General features: G+C 46.7%; 3 protein-coding genes across 7 annotated transcripts; 1 reads left to right on the top strand and 2 right to left on the bottom strand.

Annotated features, from left to right (window-relative positions):
* Positions 1-10,604: 10,604 nt before the first annotated feature.
* elac2 (elaC ribonuclease Z 2) lies at positions 10,605-15,929 on the bottom strand. Of its 2 annotated transcripts, none has more exons than XM_037256321.1 (23): positions 15,435-15,929; positions 15,318-15,368; positions 15,056-15,191; positions 14,830-14,887; positions 14,676-14,744; positions 14,501-14,605; positions 14,342-14,397; positions 14,205-14,263; positions 14,016-14,088; positions 13,821-13,933; positions 13,623-13,721; positions 13,384-13,522; positions 13,226-13,311; positions 12,917-13,038; positions 12,668-12,806; positions 12,413-12,551; positions 12,306-12,344; positions 12,059-12,168; positions 11,885-11,984; positions 11,691-11,811; positions 11,543-11,621; positions 11,290-11,434; positions 10,605-11,207 (listed from the first exon to the last, which is right to left on the bottom strand). In XM_037256321.1, exons 1-23 carry the CDS (start codon positions 15,743-15,745, stop codon positions 11,007-11,009), a joined length of 2,550 nt encoding a protein of 849 aa, XP_037112216.1. In that variant the 5' UTR covers positions 15,746-15,929; the 3' UTR covers positions 10,605-11,006. The 2 variants fall into 2 exon arrangements, with proteins under 2 accessions (XP_037112216.1, XP_037112218.1); XM_037256323.1 differs by having other exon boundaries at positions 12,668-12,761.
* A 281-nt stretch (positions 15,930-16,210) lies between these two features.
* Positions 16,211-21,594, bottom strand: map2k4a (mitogen-activated protein kinase kinase 4a). 3 transcript variants are annotated; one of them, XM_037256324.1, is made up of 13 exons: positions 21,149-21,594; positions 20,186-20,221; positions 19,581-19,613; positions 18,990-19,092; positions 18,743-18,917; positions 18,538-18,657; positions 18,310-18,429; positions 18,182-18,233; positions 17,945-18,072; positions 17,242-17,319; positions 17,020-17,168; positions 16,836-16,881; positions 16,211-16,755 (listed from the first exon to the last, which is right to left on the bottom strand). In XM_037256324.1, the coding sequence occupies exons 1-13, from the start codon at positions 21,291-21,293 to the stop codon at positions 16,642-16,644; spliced, it is 1,299 nt and encodes a 432-aa protein (XP_037112219.1). In that variant the 5' UTR covers positions 21,294-21,594; the 3' UTR covers positions 16,211-16,641. The 3 variants fall into 3 exon arrangements, with proteins under 3 accessions (XP_037112219.1, XP_037112220.1, XP_037112221.1); XM_037256325.1 differs by lacking the exon at positions 19,581-19,613; XM_037256326.1 differs by lacking the exon at positions 19,581-19,613 and having other exon boundaries at positions 18,990-19,080.
* A 112-nt stretch (positions 21,595-21,706) lies between these two features.
* tmem220 (transmembrane protein 220) lies at positions 21,707-23,985 on the top strand. Of its 2 annotated transcripts, XM_037256327.1 has the most exons (6): positions 21,707-22,646; positions 22,729-22,758; positions 22,858-22,918; positions 23,232-23,355; positions 23,448-23,507; positions 23,592-23,985. In XM_037256327.1, the coding sequence occupies exons 1-6, from the start codon at positions 22,431-22,433 to the stop codon at positions 23,722-23,724; spliced, it is 624 nt and encodes a 207-aa protein (XP_037112222.1). In that variant the 5' UTR covers positions 21,707-22,430; the 3' UTR covers positions 23,725-23,985. The 2 variants fall into 2 exon arrangements, with proteins under 2 accessions (XP_037112222.1, XP_037112223.1); XM_037256328.1 differs by lacking the exon at positions 23,448-23,507.
* The last annotated feature ends 240 nt before the right edge of the window (positions 23,986-24,225 follow it).

Raw genomic sequence — 24,225 nt, 5'->3', positions numbered from 1 at the left:
TCCAGACAGCGCTTGGTTTAAATATCACAAAACTTTAATCAATCGTAAATTATTTTTTTTCAGCTTTGCTTAACAGGTTTTCACAGTCTTACATCAGGGTAAAAAACTACTATAACACACTGATGCTAGGCTAACGCATTAGTCTGTTAATGGGCAATTAACAGAAACACTAACAGAGCTCGCACCACTGCTAGCTGACTTAGCTGACCTGACCCTAACAAAGATGACAGATCAGCAGAAATCATTAAAAGGAAGGTAAACATTATACATGTTATGATCATAATCCTAAACAAAAAGCTCCATTCGCAACGTTTCATTATCATTATTCCAGAAGGACAAGAATGTGTTTGTGCACCGCCAGAATGTGCAATCACCTTATCATGGCTGGCGACGCGCGACCCAAGACGGCAGGAAGTAGTCTACGGAATCCACAAGCAAACAAAGCAGCTGAAATGACACCAAAGGTAATTGCGGTAAGGAGTGGAGCTACATGGTTGCCATGGCGACCGGGATGAGCAAACACATTCCTTCTATCATCGCCAACAATTGGAGAAAAGCAAAGGGGGAGGTCAAAATGGAAAACGTCGGGAAGGATTTGGGAATGTTGCTATGGGAAATGTGGAAGACTGACATTTTTTTTGGAAATTAGACTCCTTTGAAATGTTTGAGAAATGTGGAGGGAGGAGTTCAAAGTTTTGTATTTATGAAATACACAATGTGGAATTGTCCTCATTTGAGGCTTAGCTTGACAAATTCAACTTAAAAGTCAAGGTCGATTCTATTTCTAGTCTTTCATACGCGGAAAAAAAATGGACTGTCATCATCCATTTCCCGGCTGGACCGCTAAAAGCCGAGCGACGGTGACGTTTGTAAAGTCATCTTCTTGTCAGCTCATCGTCATTTGACTTATGAAATAATGTCAGCGGGCCGCAACGCCGTCATTCGTCTTGGGAGCAAAGTCAAGCCGGGAGTCGGCTAACGGAACTCGACGCAGCGTTTGACTCGCTGGACGCTAAAAGTCAACCTCGCCCGTCCGCTCGTTTGTCTTGCGCCGACAAAATTGAAGACACAAACGATACAAACACATCTGGCGAGCTCACAGTTGGCATGACGACAGAGAAACATTCAATTTTTCATTTTTTTGAATGTGGTCAGCTGAGGCAGGTTCAAAAGGTCTTTGCAGCCCAAAAAGATTGTCGTTGCTTTTGTAGACACGCTTGACATCTTTGTCATCATCTCAATTTCTCCAACAATGTGAAATGGAAATGAGTTACGCGTCCTCCGAGGAAGACTCTCATGAATAAGTCAGTTATTAATACGCCTCAAAAAGATCCCCCCCCCCGCGGACACGCTCCACGTGGATGAGATTTGATCCGGGTCGTCACCTTCAAGGACCAGGTAAATATTCATGAGCGCGGGTCACGTCTACTTTTTAGTTTGGCTCATCTTTCGAAAGAATAAGAAGCAAAGTGATTTGAGTCAAATGCCATTTCAAGTGAAAAAAAAAAATAAAGACTCAAGCAAAGATGGCAAAAGTAAAATGACAGAAAAAGACAATTCGCAAGAATGAGCTCAGACCTGGCCGGGTGTACGTTAGCCATAAGAGCCAACGTTTTATGCAGCAAATTCATATTTGTATTTGCCCCACTCTCCTGCAAATTTCACATAATCATAGAGCACATTTACAGGTGTGGGAAAACCTTTCGCTGCCTTTCAGCCCTGCTGCTGATGTTCCGCTGTAATTATGTTCAATAAGCGCAAAGCGGTGAGGACACAAACACGCACACAAACACGCAAACACACACACACGCGAGCCACTGATTGGCTCTTCAGTGTGTAATCAATAATTCCCGCAGGCCACATTTCACAGCGCTGATGTGGACGGCGGCACCATCCCGGGAGAGAAAATGGCAGCAAAAAGGAGGTTTCATGCTTTCATTCTGTTGGCCGGCTCTCGTTGGATGAGCTCTAATAACACGTTTGCTTTGTGCGCTCGGGAGACAGAAACAAGGACATACGCTGAAGAAGACATTCAGAAAAAAAGAAATTGAGGAGGAATTGGGGAATGCAGCCCGATGGCACTGGGTTAGAAAAGCAGGTTATGTTGCCGCCATGCGCCGCAGATGTGGAGCAGATGGCCCAAGAGTAGCCCAACGTAAAAATGGACAGTGAACCAATCAATTGAAAAATCAAAATAAAGTTGACCATAATTTTTTTTTTTTAATTAAAATTCCTTCTCTGCGAAGGAATAACACATCTGACATGTCCTGTCTGATGTTTTGTTTTGAAAAAGAATGTGCAGCGCTCTATTAATAAAATTGACTCTAATGATTTTTTGATTATTGTTCTCAACACAACCGCCAAGAAGAGATAAAGCGGAATCGATCAATGAATTAATAGTAGCGGTGGCGCGGCAAGTGACCCGAGACGCACCGGACTCAGACAAAAGCAATCAAAGCCAGAAATGAGACGTGCTTCGCACCGCCGATTATGAAACGATTTAAAAATCGTATTCTGAGAAACTGGAATGGGTCAGACCAGGAATATTTTTGCGCTGTGCTTCTTGACTAAAGCCAACCAGACATTTCTGGGCTGAAAAAACATTTTTGCCACTCTCGAACTTCCACAGCAGCAGACAGAAAATAATCGATCAAAACACGAAACGAAAAAGTCGCTTCATCACAGCTGAGCACTTCATCATTCTGGTGACATCATCGTGATCTCCAAATAACTTTCCTGTTGGCTTCGGATGATGGATTATGATGTCACGTTTTTTCCTTCTCTCTTTGACTCTCATGAGTTCTGATTGGCAGCCCGGATCTAAAATGGCTTCCGGGTTCTCTGTTATGACATCAGCTGAAAAGGGGAAACACCAGAAAGGGGAAGCTGTGGGAGTCATCGGGAAGACGAACATGACGTTTGGATCTCCTTGAGATGCTTTTTCGTTTTCAACTTGTGTTTGCACTCCAATGATCGCATGCGCACACGCACACACACACCATTTGGCCGTAGAGGACATGATCCTCAGTGGAGGGAACCCAGATCCTTGCATCGGGCTCTCAATCTGCCAGTCGTCCGAGTGTAGAAATAAATAGCCTCGACGGCGGCAAAGTGCTAAATGACGCGTGGCGTGAAAGTGGGACATGGCGGCGCGCCGAGGGACGCCGACCGGTGACAAGGTCACGGGAGCGCCGAGCGGGAGGGGGAAGGAGGCGGGAGAGGCTCCGAGAGGTCTCCTGCCGTCAACGGCACATGGACGACCTTCCGCGCTTTGCCGGACAAAACAGGAGGGTGGCCATTTGCCATCCACCCTTAAAATAAAAACGGAATTGAAAATTGCCAACTTTTAGGACCCAGCGAGCGACTTAAAAGCCGTCGTTTGCAGTCAGCCGAGGTTTTCACATGTCGGGCAAATGTAGTCCAATTTCGGGGCTAACTAACGCGTTGATGTCGCGATCCAAGTTCCAACAAGCGACCATCACGCCAATTGAGAAATGTGCGACAATTACAGACGTGTCACTTTGGATTTTCATCAACAAGCGCCGGCACCATGATGTGAAGGGAAACTTAATGAGGCTTCATTTGAGAACTAATCGGCTGCAAGGCCCCCCCCCCCCCACTTCTCCGCGTCAAATACTTCTCAGGTATCTGCACGCTACTCGAGTATTTCTTTTTTTTAATGACTTGACGTTGACTCCTTCCATCTGAAAACAGAAACAGCGCTGCCTTGAGTTAAAAGTTAAATTCCTTCCAAGACAAAACTCTCATCTCAAAACACACCACTTTAGAGATAACGACTACTTGAGTGCTCCATGGCGGCCGTGTCAGGTGTCCGACTTTGCGACGCAGCATAAAAGCAAAGTGCCTGCCCAGCACAAGCCTTTATTTTCTAACTCAAGTTTATGTGCAGGACGCTTTGACTTAATTAGCAGCGCTAATTCTCGTGGAGATGACAGGCCACCCCTAGGGTGACGCCGCCCAAGATGATGAGCAACATCTTTGGAGCGCGTGAGCTACCTTTTGAATCCATACCGAGTGTTAACAGTCGCCATATTGTTGTGTTAGCCTTCGAAGTAGGCCAGCCAGCAGGCTCGCAGGACTGAAAGCGAATCGCACTCCAATTTGTCCTTCACCTCATTGCCACCGTTAACGCGCTGAGGCTCATTTTCACCTGTTGCGCACACGCGCTCACTCGATAAACATTCCTATTTTACACAAGCACTCAAGTGTGTGTTGCGCTGGGCGGAGATGTAAATGTTTGAAAGCGGCGTGAAGGAGGTGCGACCTTGTGAAGGAGGCTGGCCAGATGCGCCTCCCCCCCAGGGGAGTTTCAGGCGGGGGTCAAAGATGCCACGAGGAGTCCCGCATATGTTCCGACGCTTTTTCTTTTTTTTTACAGTCTATTTATTTCTATTTTCAAAAGGCGAATAAAAAGCAAGTTCACCCTCGCTGAAGCGATGCGGCGGAATTCCGAGCGGCACGCCGTTCAGGTGTTTTTGCGGCGGACAACAAAGGCGCCAGATGAGCTCTCGTGCCGCGAGAACGTTACGGGAGGCAATCAGCAAGTGAAGGAGAAGCAAATGCACCTGATTGGCTATTGATCGCGTTGCCGCCGCCGCGTGCGAGAACCGTGATAAACGAGAAGGTATCGCCGTCGACGAGCGGAGTTGAAGAAAACATTCTGATGGGATTTACTGCCATCGATGTTCGTCTTTTGCTCTGAATTCTTTTTGCAAATCAATTCATTTGATTTAGATATGAATTCTTGGCGGCTGTAGCGCCTCACCAGGCATTTTTTCTCCGTTGCTGTTTTAAGGAGATTTTGGAAATATTCATCCACCGCAAATATGAGCAAAGAACAGGCGTGTTTTGGATCCGCCACCGTCTGTGACCCAGTTCTGCAGCGCGCATCGCTTACGAGCCATTAAAGTTTCATGCGACGGGGCCTAATCGAAGCTCTCCACTTGTCACCAGTATCAAAAGCAACTTTTGGAGGACTTGCGGCGCGCCGAGTCACCGGGTCCGCCCGGAAGACGTCAGGCAGCCTCGGCCAGTTGGGCACAAAAGCAAAGCGGCGACTTTGGCACGGCGACACCTTTTACATTTGCACAATGAATGTGAAAGCGACACGCCGTGCGATGGGCTCATTTCGGCGCCGTCGCACTTTCTCAGCCAGCCAACCCGTGAACGAATTAATCACAGCGTGACCGCACAAAGGAAAAGTCTGCAACCCTGGCACGAGAACCCCGAGCACGGCCATTTTGACATCCTAATTCTAAACCCTGAGCCAAGTTTGCAAGCCCCCATTTTAAGCCATTATGAAAATGTCAGCCATCGAGGCGGCAGCGAACATGTCGTTCCCGTCAACGAGGCGCTTTCTGCGGCTAACAAGCGGCAGGGGCAGCACACGAGAACATGCTGCATCGATGAAATGCGGAGAGGTGGCTCATTTGGCAAATCTCACTCTAGGCCAATCGGTGTCACTTAGACAGAGCGCCGAGGTCACACCGATTACGCCGGCGTGTTTCCGAGCGCCATGCTTTGTGACATCATCGCCATGGAAACCGCACCGTCACAGGCCAACTTTCAGGTTATGTATGGCCTTGAGCCCGGTCGAGATTTTGAGACTCCGCTATACCTCACAGCCCGTGGGGACGATTTGCCGACCTTAGCGAAGAGGAAACTAACTGGAGAGCAGCCCCTTGCCGCTCACTCGGGTTGAAAGGTGGAGCACATGAGGTTAAAGGAAAAGCAAATGGGACGAATATTCATGAAAGGCCGCACAAATGAGAGATTTAATGTGGCAATTTAACGAGGAGGCGGGCTTTGGTCTCGTTTCCCCGGAGACGAGGAAGGCATTCATCGCCGACTCCCGCCAGGCGTCGGCGGCCATTTGACCAGTGCGATGTGGCCTGGCGTGCGGCACCAAAGAATAATGAGATGAGAAAGAATGCAACTATGCAGCAATGCGGCCATCGCTCGGCCTATTACGGCAGCAAAACAAGCAATCCCCCCCAACGCGGCAAATTAGGACACTGGAGGACCAGGCCGTTATTGGAAATAGGACGCAGAGTCCGTAATGGACTTCTCCTCGCCTTCTCTTCCACGTTTTTGTTAATAAAAGCTGTCGGATTTGAAAAGAGGTGAAAAATGATGCTGAGAGCTTTTTTCCTCTGGCTGGCCCGATTGCGAAACGATTTCATGTAGACGGTCGCAGCTGCATGGACAGTGATCGCTTCAGCTGCTTTGCAAGCAAAAATACTTTTAACTATCAGGTTTATCACAGCTCAACTTTAACTTGGAAGCATTTGGACAATTTCACATGAAAAAAGATATTAAAAAATTCATTGCTAAGCGATAATTACTATTGCTAATTTTGGTAAACGATTAGTTGTCGATTAATCGCTTCATCTTTGCATCTCTAAACCTTTCAATGCAGAAGAATGTTTACCCCATCAAACTGTGTTGATCCAATTCTATTTTTGTGGAATTCGGCTCACAATAATCTACAATCATTTGGACCCGAGAGAATCTGACAACAAACCGAAGTCTCCATTTCCTTGTGTTTCCTTTCATGTGGCCGGCGGTGATCATCTGCACTTTCCTAGGGTGTCAAAGATCCTCCAAGAGCCCGTCATTATGACGGAGCAGCAGCGGCGAGACGTTATTGCGAAGAGACGCCCGAGATGAACTGTAATCACACAAGTAATGTTTCTGCTGGAGGCTCGGCGTTGAGAAGCCACCCGTGTCAAAATTGCCACTTACCTGGACCTCCGCGGAGGCCCACACCACCCGCAATCCAATTAGCGACAAATCAAACAAACAATGCGCGAACTCGGAAGTGACGGCCCCGCCTCTGAATAATCAGCTGCTGTCCAAGGCAGCACTAAAAGATTTTTGTAGTGTGTAATAAATTTAAAACAAGGACGCCGCCAGCGATTTATGGAAGGGGAGGGGGGAAGATTATATCTCCACGACCGCCACACCGTAATGAGTCGCCACCAATTCATCACGGCAACGAGAAGGCTGAGCTCAGCTAAAATCTGCTGGCTTCTTCCTCTTTGTCTTTATCTCGTGAGCTCATCAGACTGCGAAGAAGGAACTTCCCAGCGCAAACACGTGGTTGTGGCTTCATTCATGCATTTGGACTCAGAGCACAAATGTGCTGCTCCTATCTGCCAAAAACGGAAGACTCGGCGCTAACACGAAGCTAGCTCGTTGACCTGCCAGTCAGCGTAACAATGAAATGTAAACAATGCAGCGAAAAATGGTCTTTTGTTTCCGTGGCGGCGCAGCCGGCCGGCCGTTCGTCCTTTGCTGGCGGCCGAGGTGTTAATTATCTCAGGACTTGCTCAATCAAGCTGTCACGCGTGTTTGCCGCTTGGGACGATAGGGCCGATCCGTCTTAGTCTGCCGGCTTCCCTCGGGTAAGCGGATGATGATGTTTATCAGCGCTCGCTTTTTGCTTTTTCCCGTACGCAAATATCTTTCGGACTACGCGGCTTCGGTTCTCACGTCCGTCCGCCTGGTGAATCTTTGCCGTGTCTAACCGAGCCGCTGATGAGCCCGCCGACCTTGAACGCCGTTCGCGAGCGAAGGTCTCACACCGGTGATGGGCAAAGCCGCTGATGAGAACATCTGCTCTCTGTTCATTTGGCGTCCCACCGCCGGCGGTGGCTTGCTCGGCTCTCACATCGCGCAGCTGTTGCTTCTCCCGCACGGCGCCTCGAACTTGCAGGGGCCCTCGAAAAATGGCGGCTCATCACAAAACGGCTTTTGACATTTCATTTTACATTCCAAAACCATTTTTTTCCCTGATCAGTGCATGAGGCAGCTCCGCCTGTAAACGCAGCACTTTTCACCCCAGCCACAAACAGGCTATAAAAATGTGTCTCATTGTTGATCCATGGTGGATTTGGACAAAAGCATGCCACGCACAATTATGAACTCTTTTAAGGTGGGACCGAAATGTATTTTGTCTCTCTTTAAGTCTCCCAGTTGAGTACTTTTACTTCCCTTTCACACACACACGTGAGGCTCCGCGGCGTTTATGAAAAGTGAGCACAAAAAAAACAAACGTTGTCCGTCTCCCACGAGGCTTATTTGTGCTCGAGCAAACAAAGCGGTGGCGGCGCATTTGTCACGCTAATAACGAACAATAAGAGCAAATTGTGCAGCTTTAACGGCAACATCAACAAAAATCAATCTTCAATAGTCACCTCCCGTCATTTGATGGTTTTAAAGCATTCACGCCCCCCCCACTTGACTATTTGGGATAATTATTTTGCACGCAGCGTTTGGCTTCCAAATGTGCGAAGGCGTAAAAAGATGAAGCGCTGATTTAAGTGTCACTCAACCGCCGTGACGACACAAGTCATGTTTGCCTTCAAATTTAGTGGATTTTCGTTACGTTTCAATCCGGACGGTTTTAAGGTAGTCTGTAAACGCACTGACGCGGTGGTCGAGGATGAAGATGCGAGCCGACGGCTGACTGACAGTCAACTCAGGGTCCCAGCCAAAGCGGGCCGCTCACAATTACCCGTCTCGCTGTATGACCGTGACCTCCAGTCAGCTCGGATTAGCTCCTGCTTTGAATCTCGTCGCGGCAGAACGCGCCGGGAGGCGAAAGTGCCGAATAATTGACTCTGGATTCAGGTGTTGGGTGGGGGGGCGGGGCGTGTCCAATCGCTGGCGTTGGCTCAGTTGGCAAGCGTCTGCTATCATTCTACGCTCAATAAACCAAGATGCTCGCTTCTTTTGTCAGATTATCGCTTAATGCTCGGATTGACTCACAAGAGTCAAGAAAAGAAATAAAAATAGCATTACTCCGCAAATCACAGGTTTACATTTTTTTATGGGTCTGGATAAACGCATGTTCAAAATCATTCAAGTTTTTGATTCGGCGGATAAAATATTAAACATGACAACAGCTCCTACTTATGTAATACATTCAATACATATCAGATTAGTAAAATAAGACTTTTCACTAAGCCACATTGACAAACACAAAGTGTCGACAAACACGTGTCGTAACGCATCCATCAGGTTTAGCAGTCAGCAGCCAAGTCACGTCTGCTTCTCGAATGTAGCAAACACGCGCGCACGCATGCATAGCATAGTTTAGCCTAGCGCCTCATGCCGGAACGCTGAAGCCTATTGAAAGCCGCTTATCATTCGGACGACCTTTGCAGAACTCTTGAAGAGTCTCGGAGCGCGAGTACGTGACGGCGTCACGCCTCGGAAAACAGCTCATCTCGGAAACGTCGCATTTGCATTAGCAGTGTGCTTGTGGAGAGGTCGCATGCGATGGCCCGAAAAAAATACAAGGAACAAACGAGATGCCAAATACAGAAACCAATCAACCAAATACATCAAAGGAGATATTTTACGATTTATTTTTTCTGTTTGTGCAGGGCCTCCATGGATTAAAATTTGAGTTTAGGGCCCTTTTGTTCTACCAATTATATTGATTAGTAATCATTAAATGCTGATTGTTCCCTTCAATAATTAAAATGTGTAGGATTGATTAAATAAACAAACAACTTTTCAAGAGCAGACAGAGGGTCGGTCATTTAGAAAACATTCTAAATGATAAAGCGGATTACGGAATATTATTCAAGCCTAAAAAACGGAAACATATAAAACCATATAAATTAAAGGACTTTATTCAGTCAGATTATTATTAGATTATTATTCAGTCAGATTTGAAATAAAACATTGAACAAAATACCAATTTCATAAGTAAGTATTTTGGGAATGGATAATTCTGAACAAAGTAGCTGCTTCTCCTTCTGTACTCCCCAAAGTACATGAGACTTACCTGAGCATCTTCCAAAACAATACTGACTTACAATAAGCATTTAACTCTAAATTTTGACCATGTAAAGCAGTATGTAAATGATACAGTGTGCAAATAACAAACAATCTCGTACTTACTACTTGCAAGATGTTCCTTCTTCCCTTTTGGGCTTCAGTAGCTGCAGGACGAGCGTTAAATGGGTGCTTGGACGCCCTCATGTGGACAGCAAAAGAGGCGCACCAGGCAAACTATAAGGGTGTGTCGGGGTATAGTTATTGCGTCTCATCGAATAATTAGGTTAATAAAACTATATAAAGTTATAAAGTAGAATAAAGAATAACATTTCTACGTTTTAGTCCCATTTTTAAAGAAAAACGAAAACAATTTGACGAATAATTAAACTTGCTAGAAATATGGCAGGGTATAATGGCATTCGGTTCCTATAATGCTAACATTTTACGACTTATACTTCTTAAACTATAACAAATATAATTTTTATACTTCTTGTTGTTACTTTTACAAAATCACTGAGTCAAAATGACTTACCTAAAACAAACCCAAAACACTGCATGGACGTGTTTAGCGTTAAAGAAACGAGCCATTAGGTGAGCGAGGACCCCCAATTAGGTGTCTCGCACGTGCCTGAGTAATTTCTACTTCGTTAACGCTCCCGTTAAAATTTGCAGTAATTACTGATTTAAATAATAATGAAAACAAAAAAAATTGCAGTAATTTCATCCAGTATTGAATTGTGGGGATGCAACTAAAATGTTATTGTAGTCAAGATAACAAACAAAGAGGCCAGTGATGTGTCCAAATAATTTCCTTTATGCAATGATTGTTTTCAAGCAATTCATGACTTTTAAGCTTTCAGTGCATTTGTCCTTCATTATCGGTTTACTTACAATTCATGGTTGATAAGTGAAATAAATGATTAGGAAACTAAAAAACTAACACAAGGGTTAAATAAAATGAAAGCACTGCATTAAAAAAGGAAATAAATCAAGGCTTCCAGTTTGGATGAAATAAAGTGGATCCAGCATATCTGCAGTTCAGCATTTAGACAAAAGCAGTGCTTTGCTGCAATCTTCTGGAATTTATTGGCCTTTTTTTGAGGGGCATCAGTGACTTGTGGCGTTTGCGATTGGCGGCAGGACTCGACTCCTTTGTGTGGCCAACAGCAAGGTTCTGCTGGAACTCAAAGTCATCAGCTGCTCTTCAGTCTCTTGGCGTGGAGGACTCCAGAGGTGTCGTTCTCCTGGCCGGCGTCGCCCTCTGCGAGCGTCGACCTCTTCTGCTTGAGCTCCCGTCGCTCTCGTCTCTCTTCCATTTCCTCCAGTTCTTCGGCAAAGAGCGTCTTGAGTGCCGGGATCAGCGAGGGTAGGATCTTCAAGTCTCCCAGACGCACCTGACACACACAAGAAGGACTCCATTGAAAAGTGCGGTCACAAAACAATCCAAAGTGGCATCTCAAGGCGCACCCGCCTCACCCGCATGTGGTCGAAGGAGATGCCCACTCGCTCGGTGAAATCATCGCTAAAGAGCGGGATCTTGGCGTAGCGCTGGCTGAAGTGATTCAGCATGATGAAGTCCGCCCGCATCCTCATGCCCACGTCGATCGCCTGTGATGTCGTGCTGCCCGAGTGGGGAAAAAAAAAAAAGAAAATATGACATAGGACCATGACATCATAAGTGACATCACGAGACCCAAAAGAAACGGATCAAACTTTTTTGTGTCCTGACCTATGTCGTTTGTCCACCGCTTCCTCCTCTAAGCCGTCCTCCAGCGTGGCCTCATGGATCAGCAGGGTGGCGTTCTTCCCTGGAATAGAAATCAATCAGTCGGGGGTGGTGGGGTTAATCTGAGATCTTCTTGCGGATGTTGACTCACCAATGTGCACCAGGGCGTCGCAGGGCATGGTGTCGCCGGAGAAGACCACCTTCCAGCCCGACCGGTGCGTCAGGCTGCAGCCGTACGCGTTCTTACAGTGACGAACTGTGCACGTCTCAAACTGACGGACGCAATCAAATACATAAATAAAAAATATCACCTTTGGATTTGTGGAGTGTTGATGGTGTCTGCACCTTTTCCAAGTCGTTTTTCTCGAGTAACGCGCCAATCAACGCTCGCGTCCTCGGCTTGGGAGCTTCTGCTTTGTGACGCAGGACGTCGTTTGGGATGAAGCTGAAAGCGAGTTCAGGTGAGATGACATAAGGGGGCTTTGCATAACGTGCGTAAATGACGAACTGACGTCGTACTTGACGTGATGGAGGATCTCCTCGCAGCCATCGTGATACTGCCGCAGCCAACTCATCATGTCCCAGGGGGCCAACAGCAACACGGGACGCCAGGCCTTGCCTAAAGTTGCCTGAGACGCCAACGGGGGGCGCCATCACATCACCGGCAACATACATACATGGTCAATGCAAATATTCCTTCCATAAATTTGTCATATGGTCACAAAAAAAGAGAGGCAAAATATTCAATATACTTTTACGGCCGTACCAGGGCACGTCGTCTTTGGTACAGCAGCTTGACCAGACCCTGTCAACGAGACATATAACATTTTATGTAAACAACAATTTTATTTTCGCATGATGGAGCAGCCTCACCGTGTGATGGTCGGCGTGCATGTGCGACACAAACACGGCAGAGATGTCGGACAGAACCTCGTCCACGCCGTCGCCGTAGTGTCGGCACAGCTGGCCGAAGGTCCCCTCGCCGCAGTCCAACAGCAGCGAACGGCCCGAGCTAAGCAGCAAACGCGACTCATTAAATCGAAGCGACGCATTTTCAATCGCATTTTGTTGATAGCAACGATCATTATTAGCGTCACTTTTTTAGTTGGCGTCTTCCCTCCCACCAACCTGATGTTGATTAAAGTGCTGCTGACGTTGCGGATTTTCATGGGCAGAGCCGATCCAGTTCCCAGGAAAACAAACTCAGGATATTCGGCTTGTCCTACATCAATACACACAATTGTCATCAGTGATGTGGAGAAGCCACCTGAAAAAACATCTTTGAAATAGTTTGACCCCTCCCACATTAAAACATAAATTCTTGGTCTCGCTGTTTATTATGCTGCACATTTACAATACACGCAGATTTGGACTTACCAGGAGGTGCTGCGGAGCCGTTTGAGCGTAGCTGCTGACATTTGTTCACTTCTTGCAAAAAGTTGGGCACGTCAAAAGCCTCTTTGACAAACTCCTCGTGGATGCAAGGAGGGATGGCGTCTCTAAATCAAAGACACAAGCAAAGCCACTTTCACACAGGCACGCCACCAAAAAACGCTTAGCATTTATTTTAGCCGTTAGCTTTCACACAGAACCCAGCAAAAAGGAACATTGCCACATTGCCGTGCACTTTCAGTACCAATCTTCAAATTAGACAGATTGTCTGAGCCGAAGGATGCACTGACTGACCTTTGCCACTCGATGACCGGTCGCAACTGGAACTTGAGCAGACATTCGGCTCGCACGGCGGACGCCTTGAAAGATGAGCGGGGCTCCTGCCGGCAAGACGACAAAATAAAACGTTTCAGCACAAATTGCAGGAACCTCGCTGACATAAAGGAAGTTACTTTTGGCGTGTAGGCGGTGAGGTGCGGGAAGACGTCGGGGTGGATCATGTTGAGCTGCGCTTGGATCTTGTGACTGCGGACATTGTGGGCGGAGCCAGCGTGCTCGTTGAGGATCAGATGCTCGGTGCTGGACGGGAACCTGCAACGAAGACGATTCATTGGTTTGCCTACTCCATTGATTGCTGGATGGGGATTTTTACCATAAAGCTAAAAAAAAGACGAGGAACGAGAAAAGTAACCTTTCCATCCAGGCTCGGTACTGATCCGTTTTCAGCAGTGCCTCGGGAGTAATGTGCACCACCAGGGCGGGGGCGTCCTCTGCCCCCCCGTTGTGATACCTGTGGGCAGGGGGAAAGTTCATGAAATGAAAGGACCTTCAGTGCATCTGCGTGTGTGTGTGTGTGTGTGTGTGTGTGTGTGTGTGACCTTGGCCTGACCTTGAAATGGGCTGACTATCGCAGAGAGGCCCGACAAACTCCTCGGACGGACACTCCACGATGACAAACACCGGCCCCGGATCGGTGGGCGTGCACACCTGCTCCGGTCGGATCTGATGAAGAAAACAATTGGAAAGTGGACTGAGTTCAATCAAAGGTTCATCAAAAGAGAAACACCAGGTGAGAAACACGCACCTCTTTGCCATCATACGTGATGCTTTTGCCGCTCTTCAGAGCGGCGATGAGTGGGCCAATCGCCGCTGTGCCACTACATGACCAACAACAACAGTAGAAATCATGAAATTTGAATCAGAATCAAACGAATGACCAAAAATAACAAACTACAGAAGAAGCTTCCGTGGAAGAGGTCATCAAGTTACTCACACAGGAAGTCCAAGTTCTTTGGCCTTGAGCACCAAGAAGTTTCCTTTCTTGGGATGAAGCTGACAACATAAAACGGCATTTCACTTTAAACGCACACACGTGCACACGAGCACGTGCGCACACAAAACGTTGCTCACTTTGCATATGAATGCGACCACCAGTGACGCGTCTCTTGGAACCTGGCTTTTGTCTCCTACGAAAAAAATTTTTTTTTTCATATTTTTTAAGACTGTCAAAAGGTGCCACACTTCAACAAGAAGTCACCTGAATTATGTCTGATACAAGTCACAAATTACCTGATTGGTCTTTGACGTCATCGAGGTGATCGCCGTCTCTCCCGAGGGAGGTGGGACTTGGGGAGCGGCTAATTCCTGGAGAGAGTCGGCTATTCCCTGGTGAGGCTACGGACAAAGAGGGTGACAAATGAGAAGAATGAAAATGTTCCCGGATCACCAAAGACTTACAACTCACCGAAGATGGGAACTTGCACAACGGTCATGGTGTCGTCCGTGTATGTTTGGTCCGTGTACGGACGAACAGCTGATGGGAGAAAACGACGCAGAATTTAAAGCAAAAATGAAAGGAGAAAATAAGTTGCGATGAGAGCAGGACGCAGAAGACGTACAAAGTTTTATGCTGTCCAGCGGCCCGGAGAAAGTCTTGATGGCTTTCACGTAGCTCTCCTGTAAACACAGACAAGGTCACTCAGCATGCAGTACTCCAGAAACGCACGACCCACAAATGCACATACATGCAGGCATTCCTATTTTCCTCTCAAAGATCAGTCTGTTTTCAGTATCCACTTTTTCCAACTTCCTGTTTGTGTCCCAATATTTGTTTGAGGGTCTCACCAGCTGAGGGGGTCCCGAGAGGACGCAGTCGGGGACTCCGGTGTCCTTCAAGGTGAGGATCATTCCCGAAAGACCGCCCACGTTCTCCCAGCTCATCCGGGTCAAGAAGATGTTGTCCAGGCGGGATGCTCGCAGCCTGGAAACACGAGTGCCAGTCAATATTTAGACACATATACACACAAATAAAGGACTGGTCGCCAAACAACGAATCATAATCATGAATAATCATCATAATTATGAATGCAGCAATGGTGTGTCTTACTTGTGCTCGTGCATGAGTCTCTGCGTCCCTTCTCCACAGTTGAACAAGTACCTGCAGAAGAGAAAGGACATGAACGATGACGCCATAGCGTGTGGTTGTAACAGCGGATGCACGCACCTGTTGAACTCGGAGAAGACGTAAAGTGACGCGGCGTTGTCCCGACTTCCGGCGCCGACCACCTGCACGTACACGGTGGCGGGGCCGTGCACGTCGCCGCGTTTGCTGCGACTCTCTTTGCCCTTCAGCCTCCGGAGAGGCTTCGCCTGCTGCTTGGCGGGCCTCATATTCTCCATCTTGTTGTTGGTGTTGTCAGCCATGGAATGATGCGCTTGCCTGGCAGGTCGCAAAAAAGGACAGCGACACGGGGTGAGGAGCAGTGGACGAGCGGCGGCGGACACGCGCAATGTGATGACACTCAGAATGTTCATAATATTGAAAAACGCGTCAATCAAAAACCATCCTCATGTCAAACATCCTTCTTGGTCAAACATTCTCTAGCCGCCATTTGGGGCAAAATGACATAAAATAAAATTGCCGGGTGGGCGAAGAAGGGAGCAAGGAGAGCTTGTTGTTTGCGAGTTGACACACACGTGAGACACTACTTCCGGCATATGTTGATGATGTCATTCGGAACTGAGCCAATGGCTGCCGAGGCTTTCTCTGCTCTCTGGACCAATCGGAAGCTTGGTTTGACTCAAGCCTGCTAAAAATGAAACACGACCACTCGAACATAAGGTGAAATGAAGCTGTAAAAATTGTATTGTTGATGTACTTGATGAAATAAATCATATCTATATTTGTAAGGGTGAATTTATCCTGCTTATTTTTACTCTGTCAATTTCAATCAAGTCACAAATATGAAGAAAGTCAAGGCAGAACACGCACACATATCATACAGAATATTCTTCTGGTCTTTATTTACGTCTCAGCATGTCATAAACAACTTCAGCCTCTCACTTCGGACTCTTTACTCCTTTCTGATATGACAAGGAGACCAAACACTTGATGCTTTCAATTCACACACACACATGCACTCAGCATGTTTCCAGCAGGAGGCAACACTTTCTATTTCTCCTCAATAATAATAACAATAATAATAATTAGCATTCATCTGGATCTAGTTATAATGTTGCATCGCTGAGACACATTTTCATCATGACGGCTGTGTGTGTGTGTTTAATTGTGAGTGTGATGTGAAGGAGATGAACGTGCTTTTTTTTTTTTTTGCTCGCAGCTTTGCTTTGTTTTGCATCTGGCTTGAAGTCTTTATTGTTGCATTTAGATGAACCAACGTGTGAGTGTGTATTCATTTGGGAAAGGGCAATCAGTCCATATAGGAAGGCGAGCTAGGAGAAGCCGGCATCTGATCCAGAAGTCTGCACACGTAAGTGGCCACGTCCACCTGACGCTCCTCGTACATCTGAATGAATGGATCTTTCTGGAAGAAGGCGCAAAAATAAGACGTTAAGAATGCGGCGCCAACATATCGTGACTTGTTGATGACAAACGTCGACTCACCAGCAGCTCTTTGTACTTTGGCCTTTTGGACTCGTCCTTGGTAAGGCTTAAAAACAGGAGGTTATGATTACCATTATTATCACTGCGGAACTATTTAAAAAGGTGCACTTTAGCATCCTGTCCACTTGGTGGCAGACTTTTTCATCTGTGCAGCAAGCGTCACACAACAGTATTGGCATCTCACCACACGTTGACAAAGGAGATGAATTTGGGCGAGAAACGTCGCTCGTCAGAGTTGCTGAGCTGCGGCGGGTCTCCTCGGACCACCTGGGTCAGCTGATCGAACACACTGTTCCATTTGGGGTACGGGAAGCGCCCCGTCGCCAGCTCGTACTGCAAGGCCACCACAGGCACGCACTTAGTAAGAAGGAATTTTTCCAGATACATATCAAGAGCGGAAGCTCACCAACGTGATTCCCAAACTCCAAACGTCCGAGCGCACGTCGTAACCTTGCCGCGATGCGCACGGGTCGATTCGCTCCGGCTAGAAAATAAACACAACCAAAAAAACATTACACAAGCACAAAACGGAAACACAACATCGTTGAAAACCTCGGCTGAGGGTTTAAAACTTGGGCTAGGGCTTCAAACAAGGAGCCAGTTTTCACCAAAGGTTAAGGTTTGAAGTTTGGCTTAGGTTTGAGTTTCAAACAAGGATTAAGGCGTGAAGCCAGAAATAAGATTTCAAGACTGAGTTTATACGATTCCCGGGAACCAGACAGTGAAGACCAGATGTGTTTCCAGGTGTGCGTTTGAGTCATAATAGGCACGTTAGCAGTTTAGCAAGTTAGCGCACGCCCGGGTGTTGTTGTCATTTCAATGAAAACACGGCTCATTCCACACACTCGAGTGACACGGCGCATCAAATTGTCACTTGATGGTACCCTCACATGACTGTGTGTGTGTGTGTGTGTGTGTGTGTGGTGGTCTTGATTGCCAAATTTAGAATGGAAAACTGCTGGGGGGCAGAGTGTGTCTGGGGGTGTTGGTTGCTGATGTCAGCGTGAAGCCCCCCGCCCACCCACGAGAGAAAATAACGAAACAATGACATCATCACAATGTTGGCTGAAGTCGACGTACTCAAGACGGCTTGCACGCGTGAGACTTACGGCCATGTACGGTCGGCATCCGGCGTCGCGCGTTTTGGCGATGGAGTCCACCAGCTGGCCACTGATGCCAAAGTCGCACAGTTTGATGTTTCCGTTTCTGTCCAGAAGAATGTTTGACGGCTTGATGTCTGAAGAACAAGAAGCAAATATTCAGACCTCCAGCTCAAGAGGGCCTTTGCAATGCTCGGGCCCGAAAAATAATCCAAAGTATACCGTCGTAATCATTAGCCGTTTTACCTCTGTGGATTATTTTCAAGTTTTCTTTTAGGTGGTTAAGTGCTTTCACAGTCTGCAAGTAGGAAGATGATAACAAAAGTCAGGTGAGAAGACTCGAGAGGTAGGGAAAGAAGATGATGACGACTCACGGCTAAAGTGATTTTCCCCAAGATTTCCTCAGGAATGACGTCATCTAGTGAGCAATACACAAACTTGTAGAACTTGTCTAAAGAGGTAGCCATGAGTTCCATGCAGATCCAGCAGTCGCCCTGCAACACACACACACATTGACGTTTGACATTCTCCATCTCATGAGATGTTCCTTTGAGTGTTTGAAGCACGCTCGACCCCCACCATGGAGGCGCTATGATACCGACCTCTCTGAAAAGAGCGCCGTAGAACTGCACGATGTAGGGACAGTCGCTGCTGCGCATCACCACGTCCAAGTCCATGAGGAGCTGCTTCTGCTCCTTTTCGTCCACCGTTGAGCGGATCCTCTGAAAATGAGGGGAGAGAGCAAAGCGCTGGCTCGGCAGAATAACTTATCGGAGGGAGGGGTTTGGGGATGGCGGGTGCGCCCACCTTGACCGCCATGATCTGGTTGCTGGGCTTGTGCACCATCTTATTGACGGAGCCGTAGGCCCCGCGACCGATCTCGCCCAGGTCCTTCAGGTCCTCGGCCGTGAAGTCCCAAAGCTGCTCGGGCGACAGCTTCAGCTTGCCCGATGACTCGATGCTGTGCGTTCGCAGCCTTTCGCTAAGGTAGCGAAAATAACCGTGTTGATTGTTGGAATGGGACAAAATGGTGGCGGCGGTGGAGGTGGCTCACATGTGCGGGTTCTGGAAGGGTTGTCCGCCTGTGTTCAGCGCGAATCTGGTGGTGGGTTTGATGGGCGGGTTGGCGAAGTTCAGCTTGAGGGCTTTACGTTTGCCTGACAACAAATACAACGACCACCAGGGGCAAAGTCAGCCAGCGTCAGGATAGACCTCGAACGACACGAGCAAAGGACACGAAACAAAAAAAAGAAAGATGAGTGAGGAGATGCCCGCATGCCACGCAAACGGCGAGTTAGTGAGAACACGTTATCATTTCGGCCCACGTGAGCACATGCGAGAGTAAATGAGCACCAGGATCCAGCAAGTCAAGCCGTGTTCAGTTTCCAACATCCCACAATGACAGAAAACCAACAGACTGCATTTCAATCAGTGTCAACTGCTTTGACTTTTTTGGGCTTTGGACAACAACAATATGGACAGGAAGTTAACGTTTGTGACGCAATTCAAGTCCTATAGAAATAGACGGGTCCGGTGGCACAAACCAGCCTGCTTTCAGCGTAGATTAGCAGCGAGCAGCAGATCACACACGCATCCACCCAAGTATTAGAAGTTGTGAGCGCACACACAGTGAGGTTGGTCTTACTTGGGGGGGCTCCAGACAGGTTTATCTGAAAGCCTGGAGGCGAGAACACAACGTTTACTTCCTGTTCAACAATTTCCTGTTTGGAGCGACATGCACGTGCAATATCCAACATGGCCGACACGGAGGCGTGTGGCTGAAGTGGCCAAACACGTATGGAAAATGATAAATATGTAAAACGTGACAGCAACACGGGCTTTTCTCGGGCAGCCTCACCGTGGTTCCATGTTAGCGAGCGTTAGTTAGCAGCGTGGAGAGAAAAGTCAGAGAAGGAAGAGAAAACATGGAATCGTCACTTTGTGCGATAAATCATTGCCACCCAAAATCACTTGATAGCGCCCTCTTTGGCAAAAAGGAGGATTACAGCACAAAAATAGGTGGCGAAGGACCCAAAGATTGTTTTAAGTGGAAAGAGGGACGAGGATCCTGTAAGTGTCGTTATTTTTTAAGAAACCTATTAGGATCACAAGTAGCATTACCTTTCTTCGGCACTCAAGCTCAACGTGCAAAGAGCTAAGAAAAACTGAGCAGTTGTGGTAATCGTGAAATCGGGTTCATCTATTTTTAGAAACAAACGTGCAGTCGATTCTCTGAAGTGTGAGTCTTACCTGTTTCACTCTGACACCTCCAGCAGGTGTTGGCATCTGAAAAGGAACATTTTGCATCAAGTCTTTCATTTCACACTGTGCAAAAGAAAAAAGTGTTCAACAGAGCTTCGAATCCAAAGTGACACATTGAGGTCTGATTCATTTGCTATACATCCCACACAAACAAGATGCAGGAAACAATGAAGCCCTTCGTTGCAATGCAAACCTGACAGAATCAAGAAGGGCTATCGGATAGGTTGACGAGGTGCGAACGACCACCGCGGCTGCACAAAATGGACTTGTTACCCATGGCAAGTCCTCAAGCGGCGCCGATTGTGTTCAAGTGGCTGAAGAATGAAGCCAAGTTTAGACACAACCTGAGTCGTGAATGTCAAGGGTGTTGTTGCACTTTCATCAGAGATGACTCAACAGCAGCTTTATGCTGGGGGGATATATATAAATATAATTTTAATGGATGATAAGAGATAATTTCGCAAAGGGAATTGTTTTGAAATTGTGCATTTTAGGAACTGAGTTTGCTTGTCCTAGCTCAACGAATTGGAAAGCAGACGGAACACAATTGGAATGAACCCCGAAACTAGCAGAGACATTATTGGATTTAAATTCAAGTCACGAATGTCAAGGATGTTGCGGACTCAACGCCGATTGAGGACCCTTACGTCGAGGGGGGCTAAAATATAAAGAGGAATTCAAACAGACGTTCAGAAAAGATTTGGCAGGGGAGTTGTTTTTGCATTGCGCAGTTCTGGAACGGAATTTGGTAGTGCTGATTCGTTCCGTCCATAGGCAAGTAATTCGATATATTGTAAATAGTTGTCGGTGATATTTGATCCCGCGGCCGCTCCTTGCTTCGTGCCCTCGAGAGAGTAGCCGATCGGAGGTCCCCGCGGCTAACACTCGAGCTCGAGTTCACCTTCGCTGGGATTCATCCATCCGTCCATCCGTGCTCGCTCGCTTACTCACCCTGCAGGCTGCTCACGCTGCTAATGTGCTGCAAAGACTGCTGGTGGGCAGCTGAGGCGGCGTTCACCGTGCCGCCGTTGTTACTGCTGGCCACGGAGGTCTTGTTGGGACCGAGACTCGCCATTGTTGTGTGTTTAAATTCCATCGGCGGCGCCGGCGGCTGTCTGGCTTGGCTGTCGAGCGGGTGTGCTGCCTACGACACGCTGATCAGACGCTTCTCCTGCTCGGCCCACGATCAATAACGTCCGCTGCGCAGCACCATGCGGGCCCCGGTAGACTATCGGCGGGTGCGGAGGCCGGTAAAAGTTGAGCGATTGTGGCTGGAAAACAGCTTGCGGGGAAGCTGGCTACCTGTGAAGGAGGGTGGCGATCACAACATCAGCGAAGCTAAGCTAAACTAAGCTAAGCGAAGAGCTAGCAGCAGCCAACAAACAGCGATCAGCTGACCAAGTGACACTGACATCTCTGTCGCGCCCCTTCTCCCCCCCCCCCCCCCCCCCCACATACATTTGATTTCTGACTGAAATGCCCAATTACTATTTATTCATTGATACTTTTTGTTTACACTGGTGTATTTTTTTTTAATTTGACCTCTTTTACATATTTTGATTTCTCCTTATTTTGTTTAATTGTCAGTGACATGTGCGCGCCCTCGCGCACTCACAAACTCGGTATTAGGTCTACAAAATGTTTTTTTTTTAAGTGACTGTTTTTTGCTTTCCTTTTAAACCAATAACAAGTATTGATATTCATTTTATTTATATTTGTGTACTGCACGTTTTATGATCAGTTTACTTTTGTGAGTAGTTTATATTTATGACAACTCTACGCCCACACACGCCATTTAACCAAACAATTCCGGAAGCGAGGCTAAAAACACGCATGTCTTTTAAGAGTTTGTTTACGCGGACTTTAGTTGATTGACACTTGCCATGTCAACGCCCCCGCGAAAGCAGCCAATCACATACACGCTAGCCAAAAGAAACCCGGAAGTGAAGCTAAAAATAAACTTTGCACTTTAGACCAAGGCCTCGCTTTCTTTCTAGCAAACATCACTTGAGCACGGGAGGTTAATTAGTTATCAATTATAATAATTTGCTTTCACGTCTTTATTTTGTAGATGTAATAATTCAACCATCACAAGTCTCTCCGTTCAAACTTGATGAATTAATCCATGACGACGCCGTTGCCGTGATTGTGAGAAAATAACTTTATTTTGTTGCTTTATCTTTAAATCCAAATAGTGCAAACGAGGTGCTAGCGATAAATTAACCAAACGAAAATGGACGGCAGTGAAAAGGCAAATTACAGTCAGATCCCAACCGGGGATTCGGCGGGGACGCTCGAAAAAGGGCGCGTCGACGTCTCGTGCGGGCGGCGCGAGACGAGGATGGCGCTCCAAGTCAACGCGTACACGGCGACTACTTGGATGCTTGTTATCTGGCGAGCGTGCAATGGGATGATGTCTTTATTCTTTGGCTTAGCGACGTTCGTACAGGTGAGCTTTTAAACTCTCGCACAACCAAGTTACTCACGTTTAGACACCACCACCACTCTAAACTTTGGACTGTGTTGGGCAGATCAACGACCCGGATGCCGCCTTGTGGATGGTAAATAATAAACGCACAAAATAAAACATGTTGCAAACGACACCTTAAAGTTGACTCCAGTGAGTAGTAATTGTACTTTGTGTAATTCTTCCGTTGCAGTTCGGTTACGGCGTTCCTTCCATCCTCTGTGCGCTCATTGGGCTCAAACCCCACGTGACGGGTACGCAGCCTATCGTGATTGGCTCGTTCGTGGATACGTCAATGTTGCCACCATCTTGGATGTGGCATTTCTGCCTCGTCAACTAAATGAAATGAACTGCATTAGGAACCTACAAATGTAAATTATATTATTTGTTCTTGCAGGAATACACAGTGCGTAAGAAGAGGTAGAGTTGAGTACTGTACACAGGACTTACTAGAATTAGCCACAGTCAGCATTTTCTGTAGGCAAAGTTATGAATGGCAAAATACGACTAAATGTCCGCTCTTATTACATCACAACTCGTTCAACATGATCTGTGCTGTTTTTGCAGAGATTTTAGCTTGGAGACGTGTGGCTGACTTGCATATGATGCTGTGCACCGGGATGCTCCTGATCATCGGATGGAAACTTAACGGCCAGAACACGACAGGCGTCTTCCAGGAAGAGGAGGCCAGGTAGGTCAAGTGGATGCAATGGACCCCCCCCAGAACTACGTTTTTCAAGTGAGCGTATAAATAACACTCACATCCTTTTATTTTTTTTAAAGAGAATTTGGTGGTGTGGTATTGACAGTTTTGTGGCTAATGCTGTGTCGTCACTCCGGAAGGTGCAGTTGACATCAACACAATGCATTTTTATTACAATATAAAGAAGTTTGATTGACTTACATCCACGTTTTGTGGTCCTCCAGGTCGGCAGTGGGTAAGCTCAGAGTGTCGGCCGCCGTCCTTGTCACTCTTTTTCCATTTGCGTGCTGGTTTTACTTCCACATCCACGAAGAGCTGCGTGCTAACTGGCCGGCGCACTGCAAAACTGCACTTTAATAACAACAAAAGGACATTTCATTTGCAATATGACTGAAAACTATGGAACAATAACACTTTGATGACTCAATGAATGTTGTTTTGATGATGTGTAATTTCATGTTATTTAATTTTATTAAAACTATTTGTGAGAAAACTATGGCGTAATAACAGTTTGATGAATCAATGTATGTTGTTTTGATCATCTGTAATTTCATCTTGTTTAATTTTATTAAAACTATTTGTGAGAATCAATAAGATACAAATAGTTTGTTACTGTAATTGTCCAGTTTGGTTGTTCTCAGTACAAGCATTATTCAATTTAAAAGGGAAGCTATTTTTGCAGAGATTTGCTATCAAAATAAATATTGTATAAACATTTAAGTAAATCTAATTTTGTCTTTTTTTACATAAAACATTTCAAGGGTGTTGTACTCAATGTTAACAAATTTGCCACCTGTTTAATTTTATGTCCGCTAGAGGGCGTTGAAGATTCTTAAACGTATCACTGTGACGAAGAAG

The sequence above is a fragment of the Syngnathus acus genome, chromosome 8, assembly GCF_901709675.1.
Source record: "Syngnathus acus chromosome 8, fSynAcu1.2, whole genome shotgun sequence".
Classification (NCBI taxonomy): domain Eukaryota; kingdom Metazoa; phylum Chordata; class Actinopteri; order Syngnathiformes; family Syngnathidae; genus Syngnathus; species Syngnathus acus.
This window is presented reverse-complemented; position numbering and strand designations above follow the sequence as displayed.